Source organism: Cricetulus griseus, chromosome 2, assembly GCF_003668045.3.
Source record: "Cricetulus griseus strain 17A/GY chromosome 2, alternate assembly CriGri-PICRH-1.0, whole genome shotgun sequence".
Taxonomy (NCBI): domain Eukaryota; kingdom Metazoa; phylum Chordata; class Mammalia; order Rodentia; family Cricetidae; genus Cricetulus; species Cricetulus griseus.
In genome coordinates this window covers 419767811-419779499 of record NC_048595.1, presented here as the reverse complement: position 1 = coordinate 419779499, position 11689 = coordinate 419767811, and the positions used below count along the sequence as shown (strand labels likewise).

The window sequence follows — 11689 nt, the reverse complement described above, 5'->3', positions numbered from 1 at the left end:
CATAAATTTATAGCAATATCTGGTATGTAAGGTTTCAGTATTCCTTTTTGTCCTTCCGGTCCAATACAAACAATCGAGTTAACACTCCATTGAACTCTAGATAGAGTTCCAATTCCTAAAAATTGTACATTTGCCTCTTTAAGTGGCCATTTTTTAGGCCAACATTTCTGAGTGATAATAGTCACATCAGCTCCGGTGTCCACTAAGCCAGAAATAACTTTATTATTAATTTTAATTTTCAATCGAGGCCTTTTATCATTAATAGAAGCTTGCCAAAATATGTGTTTGTCATTTTTACCAGTCACATGTGATTCTTCATCACTATTTAAACTACCCTCTAGAGCAGTATCATTTTCCACCATAGGTAAGGAACTATCTATTCATCCTATGAGAGATTGTCTTTCACTGTTACTGGGAATGATAGAACTGTTCTCGGGGAAGGGGCATGCTTGAGGCCCCCTTCCAAGTTTCCCAGTGCCAATAAGTTACCCTGAACATCCCTAGTTGATCTGCATTTGTTAGTCCAGTGTTTGCCCTTACCACATCTCCTACATAACCCAGAGGGCAATGACCTGTTGCATGGGGAATTGTTAGAATTTCTCTGTCTACAATTTTTCTTTGTATGTCCTATTTTACCACAGCTGAAACATCTATTCTCCTGATGCCTCCATGGACTTCTGGAGTGTGCTCTTCCTATGCGAGGCTCTGGGTCAGGGTGGCGATGAGCATTGGCCTCACGGTACCTGTGTGAGCCCCTGTAAGGTGCTTTTCTTTCCCAAGTCCTTCTGTTGCTATCTTTTCTAATCTCCTGTTGTTTGTTGAAACCTCTTGGGACAGCTTCTTCTGACCAGATTCCAGCATCTTGTATGTTACCGTCAACATGGGCAGTATGCAAAACCCATTCTTCTAGTGGAGCTGAGCTGATCTTTAGAGGCAAAAGTATTCTTTTGCACATTGGGTTTGCACTGTTATAAGCTAAGCTATGCACAATTGAATGTCGTATTGTTGGATCTGCTACCTGTTTGTCTACTGCTCTGGTCAGTCTGTCTAAGAAGTCTTTAAATGGTTCTGTTTGTCCCTGTTCTATTTTTGTAAAAGCTTCTAGTTGTTCTCCTGATTCTGCTCGGCTACGGCTGGGCCATGGCCTGTCCTGGCGCCCGCAGGAAGCGCAGGAGCCCAGCCCGCAAGCAGGTGGGTGGGCGGGCAGGCCTCATGCCAGTGATGTGGAAATACCACAGCGGGAGTCAGAAGTCCCGGCTGCGAGATTAGGCGCGAACCGGCATCGGGGCCCAGGGGAGGAGAGGGCTGGGGAGGGAATGCCGGTGCGGGCCGAGAGGCGGCAGGAACTCACTGAATGGTGTTTCGGCAGGGTGCTTCAGCCTCTCCTGTGTACCCAGTGGGCGGGTCATGGGTTCATTGGGCACCACCTGTTATGATTAAAGTCTCTTTATTCAAGAAAACACCAGGACAAAACACACGCCAGAGCTAGGTTATAGAACCCAGCAAGCACGGCCAGAACAAAAAGGGGCCAGGGTCCCCACGAGCAGCCCCTTAAGAAGCTCCCTTACATCACCCCGGCTTTCCTTCACCATGCCCTTATGGGCGAGTCCCAGGTCCACCTGGTACCTGTCCCAGGACTATTGGGCGGGGCTAGGGTGTCTCCCTACAGACTTTGCTGTAAAATTTTTATCTCCTAGAAACATCACTGAAGCTACACTCATGAAAACTTATTAACATGGCTGCCTAAGTAAGATTTGAAGAAGAATGACACTAATAGACAAGTTAGTATGGAAAAGAGAAATCTCATGGGGTCTCAACCCTAGTCAAAAGGACTACAGGCAACTAAGGATGCTGATAGCAGGAGAAATAGTCATCCCCTGGAAAAAGCTCCCAAATAGATTATCCAGTACAAAATGATCAGCCCTGAAAACACATATATACAAATAATATTAAAGAACTGAAAAGAAGGTTTTATTTATATACATAGAAACCTATGTTTCTAAATTACACACACACACACACACACACACACACACACACACACACACAGATATAACTACAGGAATAGAGATCATAAATTTGAGAAAGAGCAAGGTATAGGAGAGGGCATGGAGGGAGGAAAATGAAGAAGGAAGAAAACTGGTAATTATATTTTAATGTCAAAAACAAGGAAAGAGCCGGGCGTTGGTGGTGCACACCTTTAATCCCAGCACTTGGGAGGCAGAGGCAGGCAGATCTCTGTGAGTTCGAGACCAGACTGGTCTACAAGAGCTAGTTCCAGGACAGCCTCCAAAGCCACAGAGAAACCCTGTCTCAAAAAAAAAAAAAAAAAAAAAAAAAAAAAAAAAAAAAAAAAAAACGAGGAAAGAGAAAGGGTCAACAGGCATTTTTTCCCCATAAAATACCATATAATAGATAGTATATTGGGGCCATACAATCAGTGTTGTAACTACTTAGCTCTCCAATAATAACATGTATGTAGTGATAAACAGTATGCAAATGACTGTGTGGCTCCAAATAAAAAATTATTTAGGGACAGTAAGATTTGAAATGAAAAGTAAATAAATAATTGCTCCTTCTCCAAATGAACTTCTGCTGAACATGGAAGCAAATACCTAAATTTACAGCAATGGAGATGCCCAGTTAGAAGGGTTGAGTTCAAGACCAACACAGCAAAACTTGTTTTAAGCTAATAAAAAGCAAATAAATTTTAAAACAAGAAGAATCAGTTCTATGCTACCACTGCCCAAGTGTGCAATGCACGTCACATCATACAAATTTCACATAGTGGACAGTCTACAAAATAATTACCATGGAGTCTTGAAAATTATCATGGTCATAAAAAATTTTAAAGAACACCTCTCGACCCTAAAGAGTACTGATAGTCAAACACAATGTAATACTCTGTGTTAAGTTTTGCAACAAAAACATTGAAAAATAATGCTGCTATGAACATAGTTGAACAGATGTTCTTGTTGTATGAATATACATCCTTTGGGTATTTGCCTAAGAGTGGAATTGCTGGATCTTGAGGTAGACTGATTCCCATTTTCTGGAGAAACCGCCATACTGATTTCCAAAGTGGCTGTATGAGTTGGCACTCCCACCAGCAATGGAGAAACATTCCCCTTTCTCCTCATCCTCTCCAGCATAAACTGTCATTGATATTTTTGATTTTGGCCATTCTGACAGGAGTAATATGGTATCTCAGAGTTGTTTTGATTTGCATTTCCCTGATAACCAAGGATGTTGAGCAATTTCTTAAGTGTTTTTCAGCTATTATAGATTCTTCTATTGAGAATTTTCTGTTTAGTTCTGTACCCCACTTTTTAATTGAATTATTCAGTGTTTTGGTAACTAGCTTCTTGAGTTCTTTTCGTATTTTAGAAATCAGCCCTCTGTCTGATGTGAGGTTGGTGAATATCTTTTCCCATTCTGTGGGCTGCTGTTTGTCTTGTTGACTGTGTCTTTTGCTTTACAGAAGCTTCTCAGTTTCAGGAGGTCCCATTTACTAATTGTCAATCTCAATGTCTGTGCTACAGTTGTTATGTCCATGAAGTGGTCTCCTGTGCCCATTCATTCAAGGGTAACTCCCACTTTCTCTTCTAAGAGTTTCAGTGTGGCTGGATTTATAGTGAGGTCTTTGATCCATTTGGAGTTAATTTTTGTGCATGGTGCTAGATACAGATCTATCTGCAATCACCTGTCTATATCCAGTTGTGCTAGCACCATTTGTTGAAGAGGTTTTCTTTATTCCATTGTATAGTTTTATCTTCTTTGTCAAAGATAAGGTGTTAATAGGTGTGGGGGTTAATATCAGGGTCTTCAATTAGATTCCATTGGTCTATCTGTCTGTTTTGTGCCAATATCAAGCTGTTTTCATTACTATAACTCCATAATAGAGCTTGAAATCAGTGATGGTGATGCCTCCTGAAGTCCCTTTATTGTACAGGGTTGTTTTGGCTATCTGGGTCTTTGTTTTTCCATATAAAGTTGAGTATTATCCTTTCAAGATCTGTGAAGAATTGTGCTGGGATTTTGATAGGGATTGCATTGAATCTGTAGATTGCTTTTGGTAAGGTTGTCATTTTTACTATGCTGGTATTACCTTAATAGAGGGAGCCACTATAGGTTTAAAGAGAAATCTGGCACTAGGGAATTTTACAGAGATCCACAAAGATGACCCCAACTAGGAACCTAAGCAGTAGTGGAGAGGCTACCTTAAATTCTCTTCCCCTATAATGAGAATGATGTTTACCTTAAATGCCATCCTAGAGCCTTCATCCAGTAGCTGATGGAAGCAGAAGCAGAGATCCACAGCTAAGCACTGAGCCAAACTCCTGGAATCCAGTGTCAGAGAGGGAGGACTGACAAACAAGGGGTCAAGACCATGCTGGGAAAACCCACAGAAACAGCTGACCTGAGCAAGTGGGAACTCATGGATCCCAGTCTGACAGCTGGGGAACCAACATAGGACCAAAACAGGCCCCCTGTATGTGGTTGTCAGCTAGGAGCACTGGGCAGTCTACAGGGCCTCTGGCAGTGAAACCAGGATGTATCCCTAGTGCACGAACAGACTTCGGGAGCACATTCCACATGGAGGGATATTCTCTTAGCCTAGATACATAGGGATGGGCCTAGGCCCTGCCCCAAATGACAGATTTTGATGATCCCTCATGGAAGGCTTCACCCTCCCTGGGTAGTAGATGGGGGATTGGAATGGGGGGTCTGTGGGGAGAAATGGGAGGATGGGAGTGAGGGGGAACTGGGACTGATTTGTAAAATAAGATTGTTTCTAATTTAAATAAAATTTATAAAAAAGAAAGTAAAGGAAAAACATTGAAAAAATGTAAGTGAAACCACAAACAATCTAGCTACTTAATCCTATGAGAATAATTCATAGGCCAAAGTAATAAGCACAATTACATCTGAGTGATATATAATGAAGAATTAGAATACAGATAATTGAGTTTTATATTATTTTATAATACTTAAATATAATCAGTATATCAATAAATATATTGATAACACATCATTAGATAATACCAGCAACACTGGCTTAGATCTTTTGTAAATCCCTATCATTTATCATTAATTTCAAAGATAATAATAAAGAAATTATTTATTCTGATCCAAACATGAGTGACCATACCTGAGAAGCTAGGCTCAAGTTGTCTTGAATAATGAATTACAATGTAGGAGTGGTTACGTTCACCTTCATAGTCACAGAACAAAAGAAAATCGTGTTGAGTCATTTTCCAAATGCACTTGTGGGAAGTTGAGACAGACATGGAAAACTATGTTATGGGTTTTTGATATTATCTGAAGGCATTCTTCGATTTCCGTTTGGCACAAGCTACCTGTTTGTTAATACATGCCAATGGTTTTACCTTATAGTTGAAAGAATGTTAGTTTGGACAGAGGAAAACAATGAACGTCTATTAAAGGAACTACTTAGTCAAAAATAATCTGACTCTGAACCTGTAACATCCAACTTCTCACAATCAATAAGTGCCAGTCATTTCACCAGCCTGTTTTGTAGACTCTTTAACATAGATGGGGTGGCTTTTTTTCTTGGAATTCAGTTCACAGTCTGACATAAACTTATAAAGAAACAGTGCCTGTACATAGGAACCACACATGAGATTGCATGATTCTATGAGAAATGTACATCATTAATAAGGTTAAACTATTATCAGTGCATATTAATGTGATTCAAATATTTCAGCCTTTGTATCCATTTAATTATTGAGTGTAACATGCAGGCCTTCCATTGGCCAGGTCAAAGATTTTTCATAAAAATTAATCACAGCTGCAACTATTATTAGAGTGGTTCTTGAGACAAGCGTTGTAAACATTTTATCAGTCTAACAGTCGGTCTTTTATCAATATTTTGGTTTCAGTGAATTAGAGAATTCCTTCCATCATTCTCTGACAGCTCCTATCTCTATGTCTACAAATGTGACAGGATAAAAATAATTGCATGTTCAGAGCAAGAGTCCTGGAAACTTTTCCAGAGTCTTATCTTGTTATAAAAAATGACTTCAAATGAGTTTTGAAAACCAGAACTTGATTTGAAATAAAGAAGTTCCTTTGCGACATTTTCTTTGTTTTCCATCTATTAATATTCTATTCACAAAGACAGCATAAAGTATTCCTGTTTTCTTCTAGGCATGTTAATAAATAGTTCATGAATGAACCATGCCCCATTGCTCTAGATTTTAGTTTTCAATTTCTATAAAAAGTTTTTCTTAGCTAGCTATTTGACAAACACTGTCAAGTGCTGTTCTGCATCATGAAGGGAAACATTCTTCCTTTGAGTCCTGCACTTAGTACAGGATTTCAATATTACTTCTTGTCCAGAGTGACAAGATATTATTAAGAGCTAACAAAAAGCTATGTCTGTTGCTACACCTCTGGGGTCCTTCTTTAATTGTCCATTTTGTCTTATTTTCTTTCAATAATTGAAAAAGTAAAGTGAATACATTGGAATGATCAGGGAGCAGATGGGGGTGGAAACAAAACCGGAAGTGCACAAGTGCCTGAAGGAAAGAAGCTAGAGATCTCCCTATGTGTGACTGTAAACTGCAGGTCATATAAGGCCAGGGAGCATTCGAGGTGGAAACCTAGCCCAGTTTCTGATTGATGTTTGGTCACTTTTGTTTCTGCTGGGGATCTTAGTGGGAGTATTACTTCCACCTCAGAGAATGTGGATGCATTCAGTCTTAATTAGGATTATTATTGCTGTGATAAAGTACCATGACCAAAAGCAAATTGAGAAGAAAAGTGTTTATGTGGCTTACACTTCCACATCACTGTTCACCATTGGAGGCAGTCAGGAGAGGAACTCAAGCAGTGCAGGAACCTGGAGGCAGGAGCCCATGCAGAAGCAGAGGTGTATGTGTGTGTGTGTGTGCGTGTGCGTATGCGTGTGCGTGTGCATGTGCGTGTGCGTGTGCGTGTGCGTGTGCGTGTGCGTGTGCGTGTGTGTGTGTGTGTGTGTGTGTGTGTGTGTGTGTGTGTGTGTGTGTTTGCTGCTTACTGACTTGCTCCTGTTAGCCTGCTCAGCTTGCTTTCTTACAAAACCCAGAATAACACCACCCACAATAGGCTGGGACCTCCCCCATTAATCACTAAATAAGAAAATACCTTATAGGTCTTCCTAGAGTTCAATCTTATGGAGGCATTTTCTTAATTGAGGTTCCCTTCTTTCAGATGACTTTGGCTTGTGTAAGTTGACATAAAACTCTTCAGCACAGTCTCTGTGGAGAATCAACGGGACATGTAAGAAGTCCATAATAAGGGGTATTGAACAGTAACAGACTATGGTGGAATATTGTGATAAATGGGAATTTCTAATCCTGTCTCTTCTGGCCTGAAGTATTCATTTTTAGGACAGACTCTATCTGTTCAGAGATAACAAACAAAACACCCTTAGGATTGACTGAATTACATTCTCCGTGTGCTTTACGATGTTTGTGTTCCTGAGCCTTTAGGTAAGGCATGTACTTTCTGGTTGGTACAGATTTTGTCATTCCCTGCTACTGTCTACCAGTAACTTTGACATTCCTCTTACTGCCCTGTTCCCCAAAGGGTTTACTCCTCTTACCACTCTTAGACGTGGCACTGACTTCCCCGGATAATGTTTTGTAAGTGACTATCTCATCCTAACTCCTCAGAAATTACTATTTCTCCCTATATCTAAATGCAAGTTTTCATTATTAACTGTTATCTAGAGTAAGAATTTATGCTTTGGATATAACAACAACAAAATAAAAGAAATCTATGGCCGTGCTAGATCCATTGTTGTGCAAAATGCCTCTGGGATTCTCCTTCAATGATCCTTCAATATTTTAAAATAAAGTGAATAAAAAAAGAAGCACCATGAAGATGATGGGATAGAGATAGAAACAAAACGTGCACAGAGGAAAGGTAGTAGAAGGGCCGCCCAGTGCCTTTATGTAACTATAAATGGTAGGCTGGGAATGCCAGCAAGCATCTGAGGTACATATTTCTGTTCATTCATGAGTCTACCCTGTACCCAATGCACTATACTAGATCTTTCCAGGGGATTCGGATGTGTCAGGATGGCATCTGCAGAATCTCAGAATTGAGTATGCAAGCCAAATACACAAGACTCCAGACTGAAAACACAGGACCTGAAGAACTATCACTGCACAGGGGCAGACTGGAGGGGTCTACTGAGTAGTAACCTGTTTCAGTGGGGTCCCTGTTTGCTGTTGACATTTCAGTTCTTTGGAACATTTCAATGGGCACTCACAACACCAGAGTGGGGTTCATTCTCCCCTTATTCTCTTTCATTGATGACAAGTGAAAATTACAATTTAATTGAGCATCTCCTCACAGGGGAATAACTGATCATAATGCTTGAATATTTTACCTGCTGTCTATTAAACTCTCAGAATAACCCAATTTCATGCCAGAACATCTCGAACCCAAATGCTAAGATCTGAGTGTTTTCTGAACACAATTTCTCATTCATCATCTATCCTGCCTGAATGTCTCCGTCATCACTGCTCAATAGAAATTTAGTAAGGAATGTAATCTTAGGTTAAAGGCTTATATTTTAAAAGTTTAAAAAAGGCTATATTTAAAAATTTAAACGGTATGTGTGAAGTTGGTTTTAATTTTTATTTACTCTATATTTTATTCTAATATACAAAATACTATTCTTTAAACATTAAGTTATATGTAAACATATTAATGGGATATTTGTGCTTTTAAAACTGAGTCTTTAGAATGTGGTGGCTATTTTATGCTTAGGATATATCTTCCCTCAGACTAAACTCACTTCAAGAGTTCATATGGACATGTGTATTAGACACAACTACTCTAAAATGTCCTCAGAGATTCTCCAGCTATCTTGGAGCTTGCAAGTATATTAGGTAAAGACAGAAAATTACTTAGTTCACCATTATCTTACTTCTAAGAGTTGTCATTTTCATTATTAAAGCAAAAATCATGAGCTGTACAGCAATTTGCTTTTTCTGCTTCCCATGTAAACATATAATATGCAGTGTTTGTACATAAAGAGACCTGTTTGGTATAACAGAATGCCTGCTTAGATTTCTTTTCATGACTCCTTGCAGAAAAGTCATCTTGAGCTTCCCCAAACAAGTCTTCAGGTTCCCTTTTCCCCATTTGTAGTGAAGGAATTGTTACCAAATCTACTGGTGAATTCAGTGTCACAAAGATTGATCCAAGTTTGGGAATACTATCTGCCAGGTCCAAGATGTGCTTATGAGCTTTTAATTCCTGCCATGTATTCCCCTAACCATGTGCTCTCAGCCCTTACTCATGTACAGGGTGTGTACCTGTTTACTCCAGTCCACACTGCCAAGTTCTATATAGCTCCATTAGAAATGACATTTGAAAGAGCCTTTTGGCTTCTCTGAAAGATGGCCATTGGTTGCCAAATCTGTGCTCTCGGCATGCAAAATATTTAAAAAAATCTCGTCATTCAACCCGATAGTTTTAGATTCTTTGGATGTGTCAGTAATGGCTGTGCTAACAAATAACTCTTTAACTCTATCTACCACTGATGCAGTTTTATTTAGCCCACTCAGTCACCCCAAAAGACTGTCAAGTCAGAGCACTGAGGAGAATGAATGCCCTACATGCAATCTATATCAATGCCTCAAGAGAAGAGTATTATTACTCCCATCTTCACAAATTAGGAAACCAAGGCACAGAAAAGCCAAGTGGCTTGCCCTACCACCTATAGCTAGTGAGTGGTTGAGGTCCAGGATCCTGAGATTGAGCTCCTGGCCACTCAGCCCACAACACACACTGAATATATGAATATCCATATTTTTCCTGTCTGCAGTTTTGCTATGCCCTTCTAAGAAAGCCGAAAAGAACAGAGGACCCCATTACTGCATGGAACACACATAAAATACTTTATTAACTTCCAAATGATGAAAGGGCAGAGTAAGAAATTTCAATAGAAATCCATGATTCTCCTCAGAGAGCCCACCCTGGCATTCATGGCGCCCCAGTCGTGGTAGCGCCTGTACTCCCCGGGCCTCAGCAGGTATTGGCGCCCCCGGTAGTTGGGCATCTCGTAGAGGACCCAGTAGCCCTCCAGCACGTGGAAGGAGTGGAAGTCACTGAAGTGGAAGCGGTCCTGGAGGTGGGAGCAGTCGTCGGTGGTCTCCACCATCTGGCCTCTGTAGTCCTCCCGCTCGTAGATCCTGATCCTGTGAGAGCTGGACTGTGTGACACGCAGAGTAGACAGGGGGATGTCAGAAACCCTGACCTGTCACATCGCAGGACTCACCAAAAGAACTTCTACCCCACCCCAGCCATTTCTGTTAAGTGGGAAAACTGAAGAGCAGTTCCCGCAGCCTGTTCTGTTATGGGTCTTAGGTCTGCCTTAAATGTCAAGTGTCAAAGGTTTGCGGCATTTTCCCGAATCCTAGAAAATCCCAACAAGGAAGGTCGCAGTCAACCGATCCCTCAGCTCAAAGTACAACTAGACAACTAGGGAGAAGATGAGATTGAGGCCAGAGGGATGTAGGAAGGGACTCACGTGGGGGATGAGGCGGCAGGAGCGGACAGAGTCGCTGAGGCCCATCCACTGCTGGTAGTCAGGGTAGTCCCCACGCCTCAGGAAGTACTGGCAGCCTGCAAAGTTGGGCTGCTCATAGAGCATCCAGCAGCCACTGTCCACGCGCACAGAGTTGCAGCGGCTGAAATAGGGCTGCAGGTTGGAGTGGTCGCTGCTGCACTCATAGTGGCGGCCCTGAAAGCCGCGGTCTTCATAGAAGGTGATCTGTAAGGCAAGGCAGGGCTCAGTGACCTGATGTGGCATGGACCCGAGGGCAGGTCCCTCCCCAGGCCTTGGGTACCCTGGGCTCACCTTTCCCATGGCTGGTGTTGGTGGTTCAGATGGGATGATGCTGTTGGGTGTGGAGGGCTGGGAGCAGGGTCTATATAGCAGGAGGTCTGCTGCGTTTGCAGGAACAGCACAAAAGGGGCACGTGGTGGGCACTTTCTCTCTCCCCTTTCTATATAATGACTGTGGGGGAGGTGTCGGTTATTGTATGTTTTCCCTTAGCCTCGCCAGAGCTTTCGAATGGATGACGAATCATTGACCTTGTTAAAAGGGTCACTTGGTGCAGCTCGGGTCTTTAAATGATGCTTATCTGGGAAACTGAAATTGAGTAAAGATGCTTAACTAGCTAACCTTTATAATTAAATGGTTTATGAACCTTTTAAAAATCCCTGGTCAAGGAGAATTTAAATAACCATGCATGATAGCAATGGGATCTTCTGTCCCAAGGAGTGTGAGGCTTTCAGGCTGGAGAACTGCTGAAAGTGTGGTGTGTGAGGATGGTTGTTCCTTCTCCACACTGTGCTCCAAGTGGGACGGAGAACACATAATTAATGGAAGATAGGTGACAGAAGGCCAGACTTCAGGGGGGTCTGATCTGACATGATTTCAGCTCTGGTCCTCAGAACCTGGACCTGACCAGGGATTTCTAGGTACAAGGGAACGTACAAATAACAACACTGAAATCTCAGATTTGCAGAATCTCTGTCTTTTCTGCTGTTTCAGGTCTGGAAAAGCCCTGCTAGCTGTGTGGTTTAGGATCTGGATCTCAGGGTGGTCTCTTCTCCCTACCTGAGTCACCCTCATCATCCCTAGTACCCCTAGGTGCTGCAG

General features: G+C 41.6%; 1 protein-coding gene across 2 annotated transcripts; it reads right to left on the bottom strand.

The window, feature by feature from the left end:
• Positions 1–9961: 9961 nt before the first annotated feature.
• LOC100757295 (gamma-crystallin E) lies at positions 9962–10891 on the bottom strand. Of its 2 annotated transcripts, none has more exons than XM_027396063.1 (3): positions 10883–10891; positions 10553–10795; positions 9962–10234 (listed from the first exon to the last, which is right to left on the bottom strand). In XM_027396063.1, the coding sequence occupies exons 1-3, from the start codon at positions 10889–10891 to the stop codon at positions 9962–9964; spliced, it is 525 nt and encodes a 174-aa protein (XP_027251864.1). The 2 variants fall into 2 exon arrangements, with proteins under 2 accessions (XP_027251864.1, XP_027251865.1); XM_027396064.1 differs by having other exon boundaries at positions 10128–10220.
• Positions 10892–11689: the final 798 nt, after the last annotated feature.